Source organism: Myotis lucifugus, unplaced genomic scaffold (assembly GCF_000147115.1).
Source record: "Myotis lucifugus unplaced genomic scaffold, Myoluc2.0 scaffold_5, whole genome shotgun sequence".
Classification (NCBI taxonomy): Eukaryota; Metazoa; Chordata; class Mammalia; order Chiroptera; family Vespertilionidae; genus Myotis; species Myotis lucifugus.
In genome coordinates this window covers 15,688,926-15,711,492 of record NW_005871053.1, presented here as the reverse complement: position 1 = coordinate 15,711,492, position 22,567 = coordinate 15,688,926, and the positions used below count along the sequence as shown (strand labels likewise).

General features: G+C 37.2%; 1 protein-coding gene across 1 annotated transcript in view; it reads right to left on the bottom strand.

The window, feature by feature from the left end:
* GRB14 (growth factor receptor bound protein 14) overlaps nucleotides 1-22,567 on the bottom strand; it is a 57,496-nt gene that overhangs the window by 21,509 nt on the left and 13,420 nt on the right. The window contains exons 2-4 of the mRNA XM_006083197.3: nucleotides 20,140-20,296; nucleotides 4,266-4,387; nucleotides 1,565-1,639 (exon numbers count right to left, since the gene is read on the bottom strand). Of these exons, the coding sequence (XP_006083259.1) occupies nucleotides 1,565-1,639; nucleotides 4,266-4,387; nucleotides 20,140-20,296 (354 nt within the window). The remainder of the gene's footprint in view (nucleotides 1-1,564; nucleotides 1,640-4,265; nucleotides 4,388-20,139; nucleotides 20,297-22,567) is intronic.

The following is a 22,567-nucleotide window of genomic DNA, read 5'->3' as shown; positions in this document are numbered from 1 at the left end:
TTAGCATCTCATTAGAAGAAGAAAATAAAAATGCCTATTGATAAATAAATGCAAAGGTAAAACTTGAAAGTACGAGAAATTATTAGCTAAAACAATGGAACATTTTAAAAGGCTACCAGAGAAAGGCTTCTAGTAGATATTTATGTTCTTTAAGTAAATTACTAAATTTTTTTAATTTAATGAGTCACAGATATTAATTAATTGACATGCAAAACAGGCAAGTACAATTTTTAGTTTGAGTGCTTTCCAAGTTATTAAAGCAAACCAATTAAATTTTTAAAAGGGGGCCATAGAGGTCACACTAGAGAAGAAAAAACATTTTAAAAACTGGAAACATAGCCTCGGTGGACAGAAGAGGTCAGCGCCTCATGCAAAACCATCTGATTCCAAGGCTTTGGTTTTTCTTGTTTTTATAATTTAACATTAAAGTAATATAACTACATTATAGGAGAATTTTTCAAAGGTGGTGGAAGAAAAACTCCAACCCACCACCCTGTCTATCCCACTGGTGAGGCCCTGCGAAGGCTGAGAGTTGAGGTGCTGGGTACTGCTGCTACCATTTACCCGAATATTCTGATGGGGCATCTGTGAATACCCAGTAGCATATAAGTAGCTTTAAGAAATATTTCTCGAGACTAATCGTATCTTTAAAATATTTTGAAGTGCAAAATGAAATATAACCTCATAAGAAGCTCACAGAAAATGAATCTGCCATATCCAATATATTTCATTATCAATATATTTAAAGTAGAATCTATATTGAAAATATTAAAAGTTTTCTTCATTTATGATCAGAAAAGATTGAGTGGATTGGGGGGTGCCCAGGGCTTAGATCAAACAGCACCCATTATAAAGAGATTGTTCACCCTCAACCTAGTAATAACTCTAGAGCTGCTAGTGTAAATTCTACTAATCTATCAACAATAAAATAAAATAACTAAAATCATTATTTTACTATAATGAAAATGACTCGGGAAACGATCACCTACAGTTATAGCCAGTGTAGAAGAAATCAGCCCAAAAAGTGCAAAACCAAGGAGATTTTTAATTAAATAACCAGTACTCTTAATTCAGCTAAGATATTTCAAGTATTTCTGTCATAGATATTACAAATGTTAGTGTATAAAATAGATATATTCTAGATAGATTTTTTCTCCTCCTATTTAATAGCTAAATATTTTATTACAAATAGGATTGAGGGCATTTGTTATAAAACTTAATACTAAATACCTATTATTAAAATGACTACCTTTTACTGGAAATTTTAATTTTTCAAAAGACTAACATAATCTTTAAACACATCACAGAGCAAAACTGCAAGTTTCCTTTCATGATACATGTTAAATTTTTAAAATTCTTTGATAATTGACCCAAACTGGGAAGAATAATAGGGAGTCTTATTGATTTAAGAAATTCTTCATCCAGATTTTGCTCTTTTCAGTTGTACCTCCAGCAAAAATTAATCATTCAAGGCATAACATTGCAAATTCTGGACATTTATAAATATGGACCTTAAAGTTTCCCTTTATTATTACTTAAATATTTTAATGAAAATGTATTTTACCTGCAAAATCAGTGCGGGGGATATTTCACCATTGGTTTCCGTTGAGAAAGACACCATATGCTCTGGGAAAAAATACTGACAAGAAGAAACAGGTTACATTATCCCAAAACCTGTGCTAAAACAGATTCAATTATGACCATTGTAATCTCTGGCAAAAGTTCTTTAAATTAGTGTGTTGAAAATATGAAGTGCTTTTAAAAATGCCAGTCCCTGGACTCTGCCTTCAGGTATTTCAACGAAATGGTCAGAGTAGGACCCAGAGTAGCAAACACCTTCAGATGATGCCCATGAAGAGATTTCCATACCTCACTTTACACAAAACACTGCCCTCGAGACAGTGCCTGCTCCTGCATCTCTTCCCTGAATCCTGCAACCACTCTAGCAGGTGCTAAAGGACTATCATCTCCATTTTAGAAAGTCAAAGTTCATAGAAGTGAAAAGCATAGTCAAGGTCACAGCCCACAGTGTAGAAGAGCCAGAGAGCAAAAATCCAGTTCTTTCCACTAACTGTTTTTCCAAACTTGTTTAATCATAAAATTTATCCAGAGTAGTTGTTTGATATAGGAATTCTCAGGCCTCATTCCTGAAGAGCCTGATTCCATAGTTCCGGGTAGTCCTGGATCTTGTGTTTTTAATAAGCACTCTCCCCCTCCTCTGGATAATTTTTATAATCAGACAAGTTTGGGGAAATATATTCTACACTAGAGGCCTGGTGCACGAAATTCATGCACAGGTAGGGTCCCTAGGCCTGGCCAGCGATCAGGGCCGATTGGGGCCTTCCAGCTGCCGGCGGGGTCTTCCTTCTGGCTGCCAGCCAGGGCCTTCCTTACCCGGCTGCCGGCTGCCGGCTGCCGGCCAGGGCCTTCCTTCATTTCGTGGCACCCTCTGGTGGTCAGTGCACATCATAGGGAGCTATCGAACTCCTGGTCTCCCTGTTGAACCCCCAAGGGGACACTTCGCATATTAGCCTTTTATATATATAGATTACTTCTTCTAGAGTGGGTTTTTCAACAGTAGTTCTATTAACATTTGGTCTAATAATACTGAGTGGTGAGGGGAGAGGGACCTGTCTTGTGCATTGTGGGATGTTTAGCAGTATTCCTGGCCCCTGCTCACTAGCAGCCCTCCCACACACTTTGTGACAACCACAAACATCACCAGACATTGTCAAATCACCACCCCAGTTGGGAACCACTGTTATAGGTCTACAAAATGAATGTATAGCCTGTTTACATTTTTAAAAAATAGATAAAACTCAGAATAAACACTAAACCATATGTTTATAATTATGACTTTTAAATTCTTGCTTTTTATAAAGATTCATAACAAGAAAATAGTTTCCCTTCAAATTCTAATTCTATTTAATTTTTATTAGAACTCTTGTTTTCTTGGTCAAAGATCATTATGTTTTCATTAATAGGTTCAAATAAAACAGTAAGAAGTCTTTCAGGGTTTGAAAATATTCTATTTATGTTTAGTATCATATATTCTCCTTAAAGGATTATTTCAATCCAATTATCCAAAACCTAGTATAAAAGTGCTACAGCTGCACAAAAAAACACAATTAAATAATAATCCCAGAGGCTATTCTGACTTCTCCAGATCCTTAGTCTTCATTAGAATGTGACATACATTTATTATCATTTAAAGAGAACTACAATGAAAACAGTATTTACTAAATAATACACTGATCTTTATCTAATTTCTACTTTGCTCAGTGATTACTGCACTGAAAACAAAATAATTTGTAATATCAAGATTCATGTCAATCTTTTTAAATTGATTTTAGAGAGGGGAGAAGGAGAGAGAGAGAGAGAGAGAACAAGAAAGAGAGAGAGAGAGAGAGAGAGAGAGAGAGAGATTTGTTGCACTCATTTATGCATTCATCGGTTGATTCTTGTATGTGCCCTGACCAGGGACTGAGCCCACAACCTTGGCATATTGGGATGATGCTCTAACCAACTGAAATATCCTATCCTGCCAGGGCCAGATTCATGTCCATCTTAAATTTCTGGTTTAAGTTACAACACCCCTAACAATCATCAGTTCATTTTTACTTTAGAAATTATATATATTTTAAATTTCCCAAATTCTCTGAAAATTATTAAACTATAATATTTTGAAACCTGCTTCATCAAGCAGGATATCTAATAATTCATTCCCTAAATCAAATGTATAGAATTTGGTTTTCTTTAAAAGCAAGAAAAAGAAACAAGAGTTCTTGAAAACCATGTATATGAATTTCTGTGATTATGTTGACTAATCAATGTTAGAGTAAGAAGAAATATGACTGCCATAACCGGTTTGGCTTGGTGGGTAGAGCGTCCGCCTGCGGACTCAAGGGTCCAGGTTCGATTCCGGTCAAGGGCATGTACCTTGGTTGCAGGCACATACCCAGTGGGGAGTGTGCAGGAGGCAGCTGATTGATGTTTCTCTCTCATCAATGTTTCTAGCTCTCTATCCCTCTCCCTTCCTCTCTGTAAAAAAATCAATAAAATATATTTAAAAAAAATAAATAAATAAAATAAATTAAAAAGAAGAAGAAATATGACTGAAATTATAAAGGACCACAATTCTTACCTACACGTTACCAATTAGGGAATTATATTTTATTTATGGTGACACTTTTCTTCACATAAACTAAAATAAAATTCAACTAATTTATTTATTTTCCACGACTATTAATGGGGATTTCACTTACCATTGGATTTTTAAAGAACTCATATTTGGCATAATTTTTTCTAAAGTATAGCTTATTTTCTTCTTCCATTCCCCAGTTAGACAGCACTTCAACCACCAGTTCATGATCTTCTATTATTCTTTCTGTAAAGAATGTTTCAGTTAGTATGTCAATGGATAGATGGATGGATAAAAATACAGCTAAGTAGACAAATATACATATGGATATATAGACCCATACAAATATATAAAATATATTATGTATATATATTTATTTAAGATACAAAATTTCAACTCAATTCTGAAATAGGTAGATTGATAAAACTTTCTTCAATTTTGAATTAGTAATAACTGATTTTTATACCAAAGCAGACTGGAACCTGAAGAGAAAAATGACATAAAATATCACAATGCATTTTTTGCTAATTGTGAACCTTCTTTTATCGCTATTTAAATTATAATATACGTTTGATAACAAATCAGCATTAAGAATATGGTAGTTATTCTTTTTCTCCAGCTCATCATGCTGCCAAAATTAAAATATTTGCCTCCAGGATGAACAATGCAGCCCATGAAGAGAAGAAAAATTTTGACAGATTCAATACACATTTAAGACACATAATCTGGATAGTTAAGAAAAATTAAAATAAATGCTTTAAAAGGAAAATATTAATTCAAGTATGTAACATTTTTAAGAAACCTAATTTATTGTGGCACTTTATACTTTCAAAGTAATGTTCAGGGAAATACATACTGTATTAACAATGAAGATAATTAGGTAGGATGGGAAGGCACTTAGGAAGAAAGTCACTTAAATGAAATAAGCAATGACAACTTTAAAGCAGTGAACATAAGGTGCAAAATACCTATTCAATAAGAAACTGTGATATTCTTAGCAGCACTATTCATAATAGCCCCAAAATGGAAACTACCCAAATGCTTATCAACATGAGAATGAATAAATAAGTTGTGTAAAGCACCCAGTGGAATATATACTACAGTGATAAGCAGCTATATGGATAAATTTTACAAACATAATATTAAATAAAAGAAGTCAGACACAAAGAGTATTTACTACATGATTTCACTTACATAAAGTTCGACACAGGTAAAATAAATCTACGGTGTCAGAAATCAAGGTAATGCGGATAGTGGGAGGGAAGTGGGTGCCTGGTGGGAACCACTGAGCATGGGAAATATTCTGTCAATCTGAGTGTGAATACTCAGGTATATGCAATATCTGAGAATTCATCGAGTTGTCCACATATGGTTTGTTCACATTACTTAAGGCATGTCATACTGCAATAAAATGGTAAAGAAACTGTGAAATTACTGATGCAAAACAGGAAATAGAGAACAGCCAAATAAGGAATCTGCTTTTTCTAGGACCTTTTTGAAAGTATCCGTGTCTCGGAAATTCAACACTCAATAGTGATCTGTGACCTCTAACACCCGAACCCTTGAAAGTAATGTCATACTTAAATAGAAGCTTATTCTTCTGAAAGGAAGTTCCTGCAAGAGTGCTCGATGAATATGGATGAGTTTGAGCTAAGTGTGTATCGACACTCTCAGTTCCGTTCCTGACTCTGACTGCTCTTTTTCTGTCTCATTGACTAGCTCCTGTAGCTCCTTCTCCATCCTAAGATGCAGTCCTTGGCTCAATTCTTTCCTTTCCCTTTCTCTAAACTAATTCATGCTCCCTTTTTAGCCAACACATCTGTCAAGTTCCTTGAAGTGAAATCTCCAGCAACAGTTTCTTTCAGTCCCACTTCATTCCTAACTGCTAGACTTCCTACCTCCTCTGACACAGTTTGCCTGAAATCAAAGCCAGTAAGGCAGTTCCTAAAAATATTAAACAACTAGAGGCCCAGTGCCCCAAATTCGTGTGGTTGAAGCTGAGGGTGCAAAAGGGCGTGTACCAGAAGAGGTTAGAGAAGTAATGCACTGAGGGGATTGGGAAAAATGCTGCAGTTCGTAGTGAGGATCTGGTTTTTCCTCTGAGTTAGATAAGAGGTCATTTCAAACAGAGAATAACATGAACTGATGTGTTTTCATTGGATTACATTGGTTGCTGAGTGCAGAACTGATCTTAAGAGGCTTAAGGGTGAAAGTAGAATATTATAATTAACAAGGTGATGGATGATGTGGCTTGGATTAGAGTAGCAGTCTACATGTAAAAAGTGGGCATAATCTGGATGTATTGTGAATGTATAGCTAATGGGATTTGCTGACAAGTTTGACATGGAATGAAAGAGAGAGGATAGTTAAGGAAGACACCAAGGGTCTTTGCCTAAGTTCTCAGAAGAATTGTGTTGCCATTACTGAGTTTGAAAGACTGTAAGAGAAGTAGGCTGGGGCGGGGAAAGGGAGGATCCAAGAGTCATTGAGCTATTGAGGAGGAAGTTGCATCCCTAACAATCTTTCTATCCTTACATATGTCTGCTCACACAAACCCAGCTGATATTTTCAAGCTTATGACATATATGTCCACATTATTAAACATGATATGTGCTAAGCACTATATCTATATACTTCCCAATTACAGTGGGAGAAAATGTCAAGGTTTTAAGCAAGATAGTTGCTTGTTTGTTTCTTTATACCCATTGCTTCTCTCTAACACTAAGTAAAGCACATGTGTTCCCCTCACAGGATACACTATTCAGAGAGGGAAATGATAAAAAGACGCATTTTCTTTTCTTTTGTACTTCAAAGTAGACTTTATCAATCTTTGAGAGATAACTGCTTGGGGAGAATCATACTTAGCCAATCTTCCATTGCCTCTTAAAGGAATCCACCCTCTGTCCTCTGGGGAAGGAGCTGGAGTTAAGGAGTTAGTGGAGAAAAGGGTAGAGTGGAGACTGAGAGAGAGCTAGATAGTAGGCAGATGGTGTAGGTCCCAAATGACGCTGTATCCTATCCCCTTCCAGAACTAGAACCCCAGGGTGAGGAGTTGATGGTGATATACACCAGATACGTTTTTGTGTGGTCCAACCCACACTATAGCCCATGAGACCTCTAGCCTCAAGTAGAAGCCCGGCATCTAGCACGGTAAAGAAGCAACAGCAGAGTTTAATATTGAGACAGATGAGCCCATAGAATCTCAATATGGGGAAAGAGCATTGCAGTGGTATCAAGTGCCCCAGAAGGAGCATGGAAGGGACAAGAGAAAACCATGAACTTAAGGGGCTTTATGGCATAGTCAATAAGCTTGAGAGGAACAAGAGTTTTCAGAACATGAAGGGTTGGACAAGAGTTGGGCAAGAGTTAAACAAATACCCCTCCTGAGACTTAGATGCCCAAACCAGAGTGTTAGAGGAGTAAAAGTAGGCCTAATTCTTCAATTGAGAATATTTTAAACTTGTATGTAACTCCTTTCTAGAACCTGAATTTATTATTTACCCCAACAAGACTGAGAACAATCCATAAAGCAAACAAATAAAGATTAAACTGTCTGCTGTTAAGAAGACAGGAGACAGAAGGTCAAAAATGTATTCAATTATAGAAATAAAGGAAGTTATATATCTACAAATCTCATTCTGAGGCCTTTTTCATTATTGTATTTAATTCTTATAATATCTGCAGTAGGCTGAATACTGCCCCAAAATAGTTCTGAATATCTGGAACCTGTAAATGTTATCTTGTATAGCAAAGCCTTTATAAATGTCATTATCTTAAAGATATTGAGATGAGGAAAATATCCTAGATTATCCAGGATGACCCTAAATCCTAACACAAATATCCCTATAAGAGAGAGACAGAAAGAGATTTGACAGAAAAGAGGAAAGGGCACGTGACCACAGAGGTAGAGACTCAGGTGATGTGGCCCCAAGCCAAGGAATGTTGACAGTCACCAACAGCTGAAAGAGACAGGAATGGATTCCCCCTAACACCCCCAGAAAGAGGATGGCCCTGCCAACACCTTGGTTTCAGGCCAGTGAAATTAATTTTAGGCTTCACCTCCAGAATTCCTAAAGATTACATTTCTGTTGCTTTAAGCCACTAGGTTTTTGGTAATTTGTTACAGAAGCTTTAGGACACTAGTACAATAATCTAATAAGCAAGTTATATCTCAATTTTATAGAAAATGAAACTGAAGTTCAGAATAGCAAATCTCAGGATTTGAATGGCATCACATGTCTGGCCCCAAGTCAACACTCTGCACAGAGTTATCTCTGCCATCACTCGAGCTCCCACCTAAGGGAAACCTCAATCACCTCTGAGTCTGTTTATATCAGCCGTGGGCAAACTACGACCCGGCCCGTTTGAAATGAATAAAACTAAAAAAAAAAAGACCGTACCCTTTTATGTAATGATGTTTACTTTGAATTTATATTAGTTCACACAAACACTCCATCCATGCTTTTGTTCCGGCCCTCCGGTCCAGTTTAAGAACCCATTGTGGCCCTCGAGTCAAAAAGTTTGCCCACCCCTGGTTTATATCCTGCTCATTCCTTCTATTTTTCATCTAAAATCACTCTCATGTTCCTGTGGTTCTCATGTTTCAATTACCTCCAATTATTTTATTTTGAAATGCGTTCAATAAATATTTACTAATTAAGTGAAAATAAACAACCACATTTTGAATGGAAGAGGAAAGAAAATAATGGGCAATATTTCCATTATATCAATCTTAGCTGTACATAAAAGTAACGCAAATCATTTTAATCTGGGAAGCATCAAAAAAAGAAAAGAAAAGAACAAGAGTAGGAAATCCAAGTGCTTTTTAAGAGCTCTAGCAAACATGTAACAAAAGAAGAATGAGGAAAATACATGTGATCACCAAAGCCAGGGCTTTGCTGACTACATGCAAATAAAGCCCAGCATATCAATCTAGACAGGAAAAATAAGGGATATGATATCTATAGAAAATTTCAAAGAAGTATAATACCACATGTTTAAATAATGCAAGTACTAGCATCAGGAAAACCTGCTGGTAATCTTCAGAAGAAAAATTTCTTAAAATAAAGCTAGCAAATACTACAGTATGTAAGAAAGCAAAAGACATACTTTCCAATCCCTTAAATAAACTTCTTGATACCATTTTTAAAAAATATATTTTTATTTATTTCAGAGAGGAAGGGGGGAGAGAGAGAGAAAGAGAGAGAGAGAGAGAGAGAGAGAGAGAGAGAGAGAGAAACATCAATGATGAGAGAGAATCATTGATTAGCTGCCTTCCGCGCGCCCCACACTGGGAATTGCGCCCACAACCAGGGCATGTGCCCTGACCAGGAATTGAACGGTGACTTCCTGGTTTATAGGTTTACACTCAACCACTGAGCAACACTGGCTGGGCTCTTGATACTATTTCATTGAAAATTCAGATAACGTATAAAAAAGCAAATAAAGTCCAGAGAATCAAATGCAGCTACAGGTTCTTACCTCATATATGCATCTGGTAATGGATTAAAACTTCCTTATTACAGAATCTGGTTTTTTAAAAATTATATTATATTAAAACAATCTTTTTAAGTTTATGTATCTCCATCCCAATTTGGATACACTAGCATATTCCATCCCCCCAACCAAGTCTCATTATGTTAAATAATTAATGCTACAATAATTCAAATAACCCCAAGAGGCATAATTGATGATCAGGTAATCACATCTTACAGAAAATTAGTGGGGCTTTTTTTAGAGGCAAATATCCAACTAAATACAGACCTTAATAGGGAAAAAGTTCACCATGAAGATACAGGATGCCTAAATGGATTACTTTGAGAGGAAGAGAAATATGCTTAAAGGGGAGGTAAAGATTTACAGAAGACCAGCTTTATTTTTCCTGAGCCTAGGCATAAGACATCATTACCAAGACCTAAGAAAAAGAAGGAAAAACAAAACAAAACAAAATACCAGTCTAGATGGCTTTCTCTTTAGTCTTCTTTAGCCTCATTCAAAAACCAAGCAGATTTTAACCAAGATTTATAATATATTTTAAAACATCTAAATGAAACAAATAATTATTTAAACAGGGGGCTCCTTGCTGCAACATTTCAAAACAATGACATTAGAAACTATCACTCAGAATGAACTCAGATACTTTTTGAGTAACTATTTGAAAAGTGACTCCAGGCAACTTTCACATAAATTCACCATGATTATTTTAAAAATCTTATTTTTAAAGTTTAATAAATCCATCTAAAATGCTACTTTAAAATAACTTATTAAAACTTTAAAGATATAGCTATATTTTCTAACGTTTTTAATTTAAGAGAAGTATTTCTCAGGCATTGGAAAGTGAATTACAAGGATCAAATACCACTCCTATGTTGGTAAAAGAAAACAGGAGAGAGGCCCTCTTAAATCACTTCAACACAGCCACAACCAAAAAGGAGGAAGAAAAGGAAAGAAAGTCTCCAAAAGAGTAAAAAAAAAATATTTTTTACAACAAAAACAAAAACTTCATATTGCTTTAAATGTAATTTTTGTTTCTAATAGATCAGTGTAGTATTATGGTAGCAAAATGAAACTAACAAATAATGATAACTACATATAATTGTTTTCTATTTAATTTTTAGAAAGGTTTTCTTTATAAAAAAAAAAGAAGAAGAAAAGAAAGAAGTTCCTTCTGAAACAGTTTATTTAACTTGAAAGTCCTTTAAAAAACCTCAATCCTCCCAGTATGGAAAGTGTTCACCTGTGACCTTCTGCCGGGATTTCTTCGCTGAATCCACTGAAAGTACAGCGTGGGGCTCAAATAGAAACCTGAGTCCCTACTCTTCTCCTCACTTGATAAGAGAAGAAACAAGAGTGGCTTTTACCTCTAATTCACCCAGAAAACAATTCTCTGTATACCTTTGTTACAGGAAACTCCAGGAGACAAATGGTCCTTGTACTTCTCTCTGTGCGAGGTAGAAACTACACACATTTTGTCAACCTTATTTTCAGATAAAAATGAACAGCCTCTGACCAAGCAAAACAAAAACTGGAGAAGCAAAGAATAAAACAGGGCTCGGTTTCTAAAAGCTTCCTTAACCTAAGAAAACTGCTTAATACCAACAAGATCCCTTAGAAAATCGCCACGCCAAATTCAGCTCCCCAAGTCCAAGGAGAGAACAATCTTGATACTTCAGCTTGATGGGTATAAAGGCCTGTGGATAATTCCTCAGCAAATCGAAATAGTCCTCATATTAACTCAGACCCAACGATCACAACTTGTATTCATAGAAAACCTTCTCTTCCCACAGTGTTCGCATATACGTTATCTCAAGCTGCCTGCTAATAACTGAAGAGTTAAGAAACGGCTCCTATGAATTCCAAGTCACCTAATGCATGCTTTAAAAACTCACAGTACATTTCCATGTGGGCACGGCATGTTGGTTTCTTTTCCAAGTCTCTGCCTTCTGTATACGTTATAATCCATCCTTTGAACTGTTTGATATAAATACCTTCCAGTTTAGTACAGCTTAGTTCAAAAGCCGTTTAGTTGTCCTAAATCCTGGGTTACAAACATGTATGTATACACAGAGTTCCAGCTCTCATGGAATTACTGTCTCGTTACAATAATATGAGCACTATGAAGATAGTTGCAAAAGTGTTATAGCAGCACAGACGGTGGGTACTTGCCCCAACTTGGACTTCTGGAAGATGTCTAAGTCTTTAAAAATCTCTTCAATAGTTTTTTAAAATTATGTTTATCCCCTTTTCCCTGATTACTACAACAATACATTTCCATTACAGAAAATTTTAAAAACACAGACAGCTGATAATCATAACCCATCTGTAAACCTGTCAATCAGGAATAAGCAGTTAACATTTCAGTATATTCCTATCTTGCTTTTTCTCTGGTAAATATATACACATATATATAGCTGTGTATATGTTTTTCACAAAATTTGGAAAACACTGTATATATGTAAACATATATGTATATAAATATATATAAATATATATATACATACAATTCCTACATTTGGTACAAATATGTATTTTTGTTCAATCATCATCACTATAATTTTAAATGAGCCCATATCAAAAGAAGTCATCAAAAGAAGAACTCCAAAAAGATAAGCAGAAGCTGCATAATTTACATCCTATGGGTATACAAAGTTTATAACATTCCCCTATTATTATACACTAGATTTTATTTTTCTAATTTCAGAATCTCAGAGGGAAGGGGGGGAGGGTATGTGAGTGGTAATCAACCAAAGACCTTATATGCATATATGCATAACCCATGGGACACAGACAATAGGGTGGCGAAGGCCTGGGGGGCGGGGGGAGGGCAGAGGCAGGCTCGAGGGGGTCAATGGGGGAAAAGGGGGGCATAAGTAATACTTTTAACAATAAAGAATCATTAAAAATAAATAGATAATCCTGCTTGAGCAGCCTAATGATATGTATTTCTTGTCCAAATTTCTTGTTTCCCACGCCCATCAATAGCGTGTACCTGTGGAAGCACTGCTCCCAGGAGGCCATTCATCATTACCGCGCCTAGTGCTTTCCGCACCACTCTGCTATATGGGGGATTTGCAATTCCCTAAAGGATGTATGAGAAGGGTCAGTGCCAACAAGTATCCTGATTGCCTCAAGGACCAGCTTTTGAGCAGCAAAAGCCTGTGCCCAGGGGCTGGGCACATGGAAGAAGCAGATGTGTCTTCCTACCCACTGTCATAAGGAAAGGACCACTCCGCGTCAGAAATCTGAGTGTGGAATGCCTCCCACTGCTTTTCTCTCTCTCCTCTCCCTAGATCAGCGGTTCTCAACCTGTGGGTCGCGACCTCTTTGGCGGTCGAACGACCCTTTCACGGGGGTCGCCTAAGACCATCCTGCATATCAGATATTTACATTACGATTCATAACAGTAGCAACATTACAGTTATGAAGTAGCAACGAAAATAATTTTATGGTTGGGTCACAACATGAGGAACTGTATTTAAAGGGCCAGAAGGTTGAGAACCACTGCCCTAGATGGTAGCACTAGGTTAGCTGTCAGTAAGCTTGGGCAGCTGAGGGTTTTCTTCTTACCTTGTCTTCTTACGTATTTTTAGGAAAAGGCCAAGGGTTATACTTTATTGATATTTTTATATAAAATTGCAAGTAAGCCTTGGAAGATGAACAGCCATTAGCCAGGTAAAGATGGGCGACAAAGACTTCCTGAGAATCTCAACAGCATGAGCAAGCAAATCAAGGAGCAGAAACCATAGCATATGCAGCAACTATAGGCAGTTCTCTAATAAATAAACGGGAGAAAGGGAGGGTGAGACCGAAGGCTGGGAACAGGAGGAGCAGTCAGGGCACAGATGCCCTGCAAAGGACCTTGAATCGAATGCAAGGAGAACCGGGTCTGCATGCAGATGGGTAAGTGGAATAAGCAGTGGCAAGAGGGAGGTCTGTAAAACAGGATAACAGGAGGCAGACAATGAGATCTGAACTCAGGCTATGAGAGTGAGAAGAAAAACCAGCTGGACCAGGAGGCAGATTTAGCGATGAGCAATCTTTGCTAGTGTCATATTTTCCATCTCTAACCTTAGTGTGCTCTCAGGACACCGTATCTCCCAGAGCTCGGGTCAGGGCTCCAGAAGTGTCAGCAGAGAGGGAGGCACGGTGCCATGCGTCCTGAAGGCCTCACAGGTACTTCTGCTGGTGATGAGGGTAGTCACAGCCTGATGGCTGGTAGATTCTAAACAGCACGGAAAGAACAACTGCACAGCAGCTCCACACAACGGAACAAAACACTTGAGCTGCTTTTGTAAGAAAGAAAGAAGTGAAGGAGCAGCTTCAAAGCAGGTGGCTGTGCAGGGTTCCCTCGCTGCCACTGTGCAGCGCTTCTGTCTTAAAGAGACCACGTGGGTCTAGCTGCACACATAAAAATGGTATCATTAAAAGCCTCCAGTCATTCATTTTGCTTATTAAAGCCACTCCACAATGAAATTCATAATGGAAATCTCAGCTGTCCCTAGCAAGGACACTAAAATACAATTAATTCCTCTTCCCGAGGAGTCTAGAGGTATGCGCTTGAGGTATTGTGTTAATTGCCACTGCTTCATACCATGGCTTCAATTAGGAATCAGAACGGGAGCAAGACAAACATGGACCCCATTAAGTTCCTGAGGACTGAAAACTGGAGTTTTCCTCCCCACCATCCCCTTAACAATGATTGTAAAAGCTGGGGACTCCATCTGGGGGACTATAGTGACATCCAGTGGCTGTGAAGGCAAACACACCAGTTACAAAACGCATGAGAAGAGGAAATATTTGCTGATATGCTGATATTTTAAATTCAATGCCTCTAAAATGTAGACAACTATAAACTCATCCCAGCATGATTCAAAATCAGGCACATCAGCAATTCATAACAAAATCAGGATGTCTAGCTGCCTTTGATGATTTAGTCCTGCCTATTTAAATTCTCAGCAGTATTTATTAATAATTATGGGTGGAGGCTATGAACTATTGATATTGTATTCAAAGCTCCAAATAGCGTATCACCATGCGGATTGTGTATAAATTCAAGGACAAGTCATTTCCAAGGTGATCCTCTGACTCAGTCAATACATTAATGGCTGATATCAAGTGAACCAAGTTGGATCACTTTGATCCCAATGGTTTCTTTCTCTTTTTTTAAATAAATATTTATTGTTGAAAGTATTTCATACGTCCCCTTTTTTCCCCCATTGACTCCCTCCAGCCCACCCCTGCCCCAGGCCTTCAGCATCCTATTGTCTGTGACCATGGGTTATGCATATATGCATACAAGGTTTTTGGTTGATTACCTCCCACCCACCTACCCTCCCCCACCTTCCCTCCGAGATCCTGCACTCTGTTCCATGCTACCATATCTCTGGATCCACTCTATTCATCAGTTTATTTTGTTACTGAGATTCCACATGAGTGTGATCATTTGATACTTGTCTTTCTCTGACTGACTTATTTCACTTAGCATAATACTCTCCAGGTCCCTCCATGCTGTCTCAAAGAGTAAGAGATTCTTCTTTTTTACTGCTGCATAGTATTCCATGGTATAAATGTACCACAGCTTGGGCACTTGGGCTGTTTCCAGATCTTAGCTATTGTAAATTGTGCTGCTATGAACATAAGGGTGCATACATTCTTTCTGATTGGTGCTTCAGGTTTGATCCCAATGGTTTCAATACTACCTCTGTAAGGAAAATTTATCTGAAAATGTTCTGGAGGGTTCAAAATTTCAAATTTTCTACTTATATTTATAGCACCCATGAGAGACACAGATGGGGAGGGCGACAGAGACAAACTAACCATGGAGTCCCAGGAACATTTGCCTGACCTTTTGGGGTGAGGAGAAACCAACGTGCTTCCATGGAAAATGAATACACTTTAGAATCTGACAGAACTTAGATTTGTGTAATATTTGACTCTAGGCAAGGTATTTCATCACTTAGTCATTATATTATTATAAGCAAAATGGGTACAATGAATATTAAAAAACATATCTTGGAGGGTTGCTATGAGATGGAGTATTAGCAGCATCTATCAAGATTAATGTAAAACCTCTCACTCGGCACCTTGCATGTAGAAGATGCCCATTAACAATAGCTATCACACATATACATTCACATTAAAAATACTAAGAAGATTGAGGTTTCCGTTGCCACAGTAAAGACTCTGAAAACAGACTTTAGAATTCATAAATATACCCGTACTATATTCTGAATGTCTTTTTAACTTTAGTAATTTGAAGTGTGCTTTAAGAGATCAAAAGCAACATTTACTTACAGAATGTTTCTGAAACTTTCCCAAGCTTATCTCTGACATTAAAGTGAACTTAAGTGCAGAAAACCTTCAACACTCCTCTATCCCATAAGTCAAAATGCTCTTGCCCATAAGGCTTCGGGACCTTGCAAACACTAAACCCCATAAGTGTGCCAATGGCCATGCAAAGATGGCACAGTGGAGCTTGCACAACTAGCAGAAATGAGAGATGGGCAAAGACCAATCCAGGAAGCCACAGGGAGTTTGATGTAAATGCAAAACTAACTTGCTCAGTCTCCCAAAGGTCAAAACTTGTCTCCTGGCCTCCTTAGTAGTATACTGTAAAAACCAAAGCAGATCACACTGCTCTCTGACTCAGACCTCCAATTCTTTTCCTCTCACTCAGTGCAAGTCAAGTCCCCTCCAAGCCCTCCGAGACCTCGATCAATTGACGTGAGCCATGGCAGCTCCATGAACTCCTCCTCCCATTACTTCCCATCTCACAGACTCCACTCCAGATACACCCACCACTTGGCTGCTTCCTGCACACGAGCGCATTGCCTCTTCCAGGTCTTTCCACTTGCAGTTCCCTCTGTCTAGAAATATCGTCTTCCATTTAACTGCAAGGCCAGCTGCTGTCTGCTTTTGGTCTCTATTCAAATGTCTCACTGTCAGAGAGGCCCTCCCTGGTGCCTCTGTTTAAAGTGCATCTCCTCCTTCCCCGCTCTCTCCCACTCTGTCCCTCTCCCCTGCCTTCCTCCTCTCCCCAGCGTTCATCATCACCTAAGGGACCACACATTTCAGTCATCTTTCTCTCTCTGCTCAAATGTAAACTCACAGTGCTTTTTGTCTACTTTTTTCATCTGATGTCCCCAGGATCCACACACAGAATGTGCTTGGTACAAAATAGTTAATAGATATTTGCTAAATTCTCTGAGGAAGGCAACAGGGGAAGCGAAGTCAGGGAGAATTCCTAGTTTTTTTGGAATCTATAAAGTGGAAAAAAAAAAAGCTAAAATACTCAGAATGTTTTTGTAGTACACCCATACACAAAAAGAAGTAATCTAATTAGTGATAATGTTAAAACTAGTCAACATCATCTCAATGTTATAAAATTATGGATTATGGATAATATTGCTTCTTTCTTGACATTGTCTCTCAGGTACTTACAATGAGCTGAATTATTTTTGTATTGAAAATATTTTTTTAATAACAGGTATCACCCCTCTCTTTTGGAATTCTATTTATTGAAAATTCGTTATGTCAATCACAAAGAGATCAAGGGTGTCTCCTCAGCAATATACAGAGCTGACAAGCTGGTCATCAAAATTTTGGCAAATCGTTTGTCCTTTAGTTCTTTATATCAATAGCACTCACAGCAGATTAAAGGTGATGGTGTCAGTGATTCATTCTATTGACAAAGAGCATCTGCACTTCAAGTCACATTTAAGGGAGGAAAGCCTGTTCCAGTACTTTTCATCCATTTTAATATGCAAAGAAGAAAAAAGTTACTTAATATCATATTAGATTGATTGGATATTGCTACAGACACACACATGCAAATTAAATGTGTGTAAATAAACATCTTGGTTTTACATTTTATGCTGAGGAAGGCCAATAGTGGCAATAGTGGTTATGCTGTTATATTGTTAGATGAAGAAATGGAAGCTGGTAAATCAATTACACATTAGTATTTGGGTATCTACAAGTTTTTTACTATTGTAAAGTATAATCTGCGTAAAAGACAAAAAGAATACAAGGAAGCTCTAGAATTAAATTTCTTTCTCATGAACTTTGGTCTAATGCATGGTTGATGAAGCCATGAGACAATATTCTCACACCTTTAGTTTTATTTCTGTAGTTTCCAAGAAATAGTAATGGAGAAATTTATTTCAATTTGATGTCTAAAAGTCTAATTTAGTATGTTGCTCAAATTACTTCCCAGTGTTCCATTTTAAGCCTCTACATTTAAAGACTTGTGCATTATTCCTTAATATAACTTGCATTAGTCTCAAGGAAAACTGATTTATAGGATAGATTTTTATTACTTCAAGCTACTTGTTAAGGATACATTTTAGTGACTATACAAAAAAAGGTGTTTTTAAAGTCTCACCAAAGGAAAAATTTAAGAGTCTAAAATACTGTAATTATATATTATTCTAATTAAGAGCTATGTTCCAACAAGCATAAGTAAGTGAAATGGTTTGGAAGATGGCAGGTACCTATTGAGAGTTAACACCTTATTTCTAGGCGATGAATTATCATGAATAGAATTAAATTAGTCACAAGTGGCAATGAAGAAAGTATAGGTGGAGCTTTTTCTGCCCGGGGAAGGTGAGACTACATCGCGTGGGCCAATGTAGTATATGCCTTCAGAATTCAGGTGTTCCTGGCAGGTGCATGCTCAGCTGTCAAGATCAGCTGACATACTGCAGCTCATGGACCATCAGCTGTGACTAGGGGTGGGGGATAGGCTGGGGTTCAGAATCACTGTGGACACAGTCGGACTACCAGCTTCTTTCCCACGGGCTTCACTCTGTCTTCTCCCTGAGGTTCTGGCGTGCCCTAAGACAACAGTCTTCAAACTGAAGTCCACAAACACTTTCTGAAGGGTCCAGGGAATGCAGGGAGGTTTAGAGGAACCACTTTCCAGCATCTTTAAAAAGCAGAACCTGCCTTGTCTGCCAGCATCATCTTTACTCCATTTCATAATACAAAGGTAAGCCTCTCTTCTGAACTGAACCGTACGTTGGCTATTGCTCTGGGTAAACACCCACTAGGCATCAAACAAAGGCAGCACTTTTTATATATTGGTTGCTAGCTTTGCAAGAAAGTGAATGACTCATGACTAAGGTATACAAGTCTCAATTCTTTAAACAAATGGAAGGAAATAATGTAGCTGTCACTACAAAGTGATTATTTAAAATCACTCTGATAAAAAATAATAAAAAAATCACTTTGATGATTTATCAGTAAAATTTTATACATATAATGCAAAGGAGTTTATGTCTAACTCCCACCTCCCCATATATATACCTTAATCCCTGGAACCAATGAATGTTACCTTGCATAGCAAAAAAAATGAAATTAAAAGAAGGACTTTGCAGCTATGATTGTGTTAAGGAACTTGCAATGAGGACATTCTCCTGATAACTTGGGTAGACCCTAAGTGCTACTGTTCCTATGGTAGAGAGGCAGAAGGAGATGTGAAAGACAGAAGAGGAGACAGCAACATGATGACGACACAGGTGGCGACGTAAGTGATAGAGACATAAGCCAGGGAACGGCAGCTGCCCCCAGAAGCAGGAAGATTCTCTGCTGAAGTCTGCAGGGGAAGAGCCTCCTAACAATACCTTCATTTCAGCCCAGGAATCAGCAGTACTGATTTCAGACTCCTGGCCTCCAGACTGCGAGAATAAATATTTAGTTGTTCTAAGCCACTTAGTTTGTAGTAATTTGTTACAGTGGCTGCAGGAAATTAATGCAGAATTCAAAGCATTGAACAGCATTGCTGTGACGTCTTCCTTTCTCATCTACTTATTAAGGGAACATGTTTTTTAACTGATATATGCAAAAATAAGAAAGGGGAGACAAAAGAGGGGGGAGACAAAATTGTTGCCAATCCTGACTCACTCTAGCAGAATGAAAAAAATGTATAACTCATTAAAAGATTTGGAAAAATAAACAAAAGCCCTCTATGAATCACAATACAACAATGCATTTTCAATTTAAAAAAATTTTAAGATTACTCTTTATGTTTATGATTATAAAATGTGAAGGAGTTACTTATTTCCTCAAGAAAAGTTTAGGGTGTATGCTCCCTTAAAAAGAACCACCACCATGGATACTCCCCATATCTGTCCTATAATCAATTCAAAAAATATTCCAAATAACAGTTTATTTATTAACTTCTTTAAAAGTGTTAATTGTGCTACTAAAAATTATTATGAAATATATCCTTCCACCAATTTAGACTCAATGTTCTAGCTCTAAAATTCCCATAAATCATTATTTAAAAAACAAGGGTGGTAAATGTGTAATATTATTATCCTTATGTCCATTTTGTTCTACCATTTTCATCTTTCAACTGCCAATACCAAAAGTAAAAAGAATAAAGAATTATTCATTATTTTCTTTTATTTTTCTGTATCTGAAGAAAATTTTTGCCATATGATCCAAACTATAAGGAACAGAAAAGCAATGATGTGACCATGATTCTGTGTCCTTACCTAGACCTAGGAGAGTCAGATGCTCAAAAAGGGTCCAGCAGTGGTCATCAACATAATGACACTTCAGGATCAACAGCTGGCAAACATCTCGGGCAGTTATATCACTGGGCACCTCTAAAGCCCTGCTGGTTTCATCTTCGCTGTAGATTTTAATTACCTGTGTAGGTAGAAATAAGAAAATAAGCTAAAATATTATATTAGAAACATTATAGGAAGTCATCAAACTTATTGGTTGAGCTGATTATAAATTGCTTATACATTTTGATCAACATCTAATTTATTTATACATAAGTGAATGATTACTTATCCCAAGACTTGTTTACAACATGTCAAAGTCACTTTATCCAACAATTTCCACTCTTTTCTTCCATGTCTAAACTAGAGGACAAAGACCATTTAAAGCCTAATGATATAATGTTACATGTTAATTAAATTAATTATAAGAAGATGACCTTTCTCTACCACTCTGGTCTAGTCAAAAGTTCTGTATCTCTTATCAATATTTTAAATTTTCTATGTCATATTTAAATCCTGTAAATAATCCAAGTAACATGGGTGATTTATTCCCAGATATACTCTAACAGTAAAAGCAGTAAAGAAAATCAGACATTTTGAAAAGATTTCTCTATTTCAAGTATGGTAGTTTCGCCAAAGACTTGCTAGAAGTTCACTAAATCCTTTTTCTTTTCTCCCTTGCAATTACTTGTGGCCATGAAACTGTGTTTTAGTAGATGAAATATAAGCCCATTCAATTTTGCACTTCCAAGCCTAGCCCACAGAAATCTCCTGTCAAATTCTTCTCAATGAGCAACTCATATATAATTTTTCATACTAATAATCCCAGTCCATATTGCCAATCATTAGTGGCAGTTCTGAGTTTTAGTCAGATGTGATTGTCTGAGCTTTCATTTCAGTTCACTTATTTTGTGGTTAATACACGTGGGTCTGTAAGATCCCAAGATCTATTTGGAATCATGATTGCATCTGGGTAAGCCATTGCTCTTAAGAGTGCACCTTCAGTGTCTGTATCTGTGCTAGATTCAGAGCACCCTGTTGGGACTCTAAAGGATGCTGTCCAAATCCATGCTGCTGTGATTAATGACTGGACTGAGCACTGGAGGGTGCTCCCGCCAAAAGCAATATGAAGATGACCACTCTTGAGAGGACAAGGAGAGCCAAGCCTAAAGACGAGCTATGGTTTCAGTTTCCTCAGACACCAGCTGCACATTCCACACCAGGAAACTGGGGGGCTGGAATGACCTGGTGGCTGCTAAAAGGGTTCCCTGCATTTCCTGAACCCCCTTGTTTTCTTACAGTAAACAGGAGCATGCCTTTTATTTTTCATGCTCTATCTTTTATATCAGAGGGGCTAAGTAAATGAAAAATTGTAAACATTCTGAAGCTTAAGCCAAATTCATGAAGAGGGAAGGAAAGAGCAAGAGGTAAAGATGGGGGAAATGAAAAGGATTTCTAACCAACCCAGAAAGCCAGGATTTTCTTCAAACTGTGCTGGTACAAATTTGAACAAAATAAGTTGCCAAGAATCAAGACACATAAATTTAGAAGAGCTAGGCCAACTTAAATGTCTGGAATAGGAACAAGTACTCATTTTAAATAAATAACACCTGCTGAGAGCAAAATGTAATACTTTTCAAACCCGTACTTTTCAAAAAATCCTACTTAATTCTGACATTTATCCAAAATATACTTTCATCTGTGAGTAATAAAATTATATTTTGGTTAAAAAGGAAACATATAATACTTTCAACAATAAAGCATTTAAACAAAAATAAAAAGTTTTATTTTGTTTGATATTCCATGGTAGTAAGTCCCTGTCATCTCTTAGATCTTTTCGGTAACTATGAAAAATCCCTTACACTACCAATGGGATGCCTTTGTTAAAAGTCTCATTTTATTTCTATTTACTTCTCCTTAAAGGTTATGAAAAAGAGAAAGTTAATCCAAGCCTAAACTCTCTAACAGAGTTTAATGTGCCTCTTGCCAAAAGTATCACTTCGCTAAAACTTCCTATGTGAGAAAAAATTGAAGTCACCAGAAAAGCTACATGACTTAAATAGCTTTTAAAACTAAGTTAAAAGCTTTTGTGATCATGTAAAAACCAAATAACAGAGCTGTTCTTAAGAATCGCTATCGCAAAGTACCAGTCTCCCGTGTTCTTTATACACTGAGAGGTAAAAAAGAGAGTGGAAGATCCTATCATCATGCTATTTAACAAAGGGATATTATACATTTCCAGTTCAGTAGCCCCAATTCCCAGCTTACTTTATAACGTTAAAAAGTGGGGAGAGAAGAATATTAATCATATCAATTTACCCACAAGATCATTTGAAACTGTATACCGGCAGGAAGAAATACTGCCTAGACCCTAAAGAAGAATAAAAACTCCTTTTGTTTCATCAGTGGACAA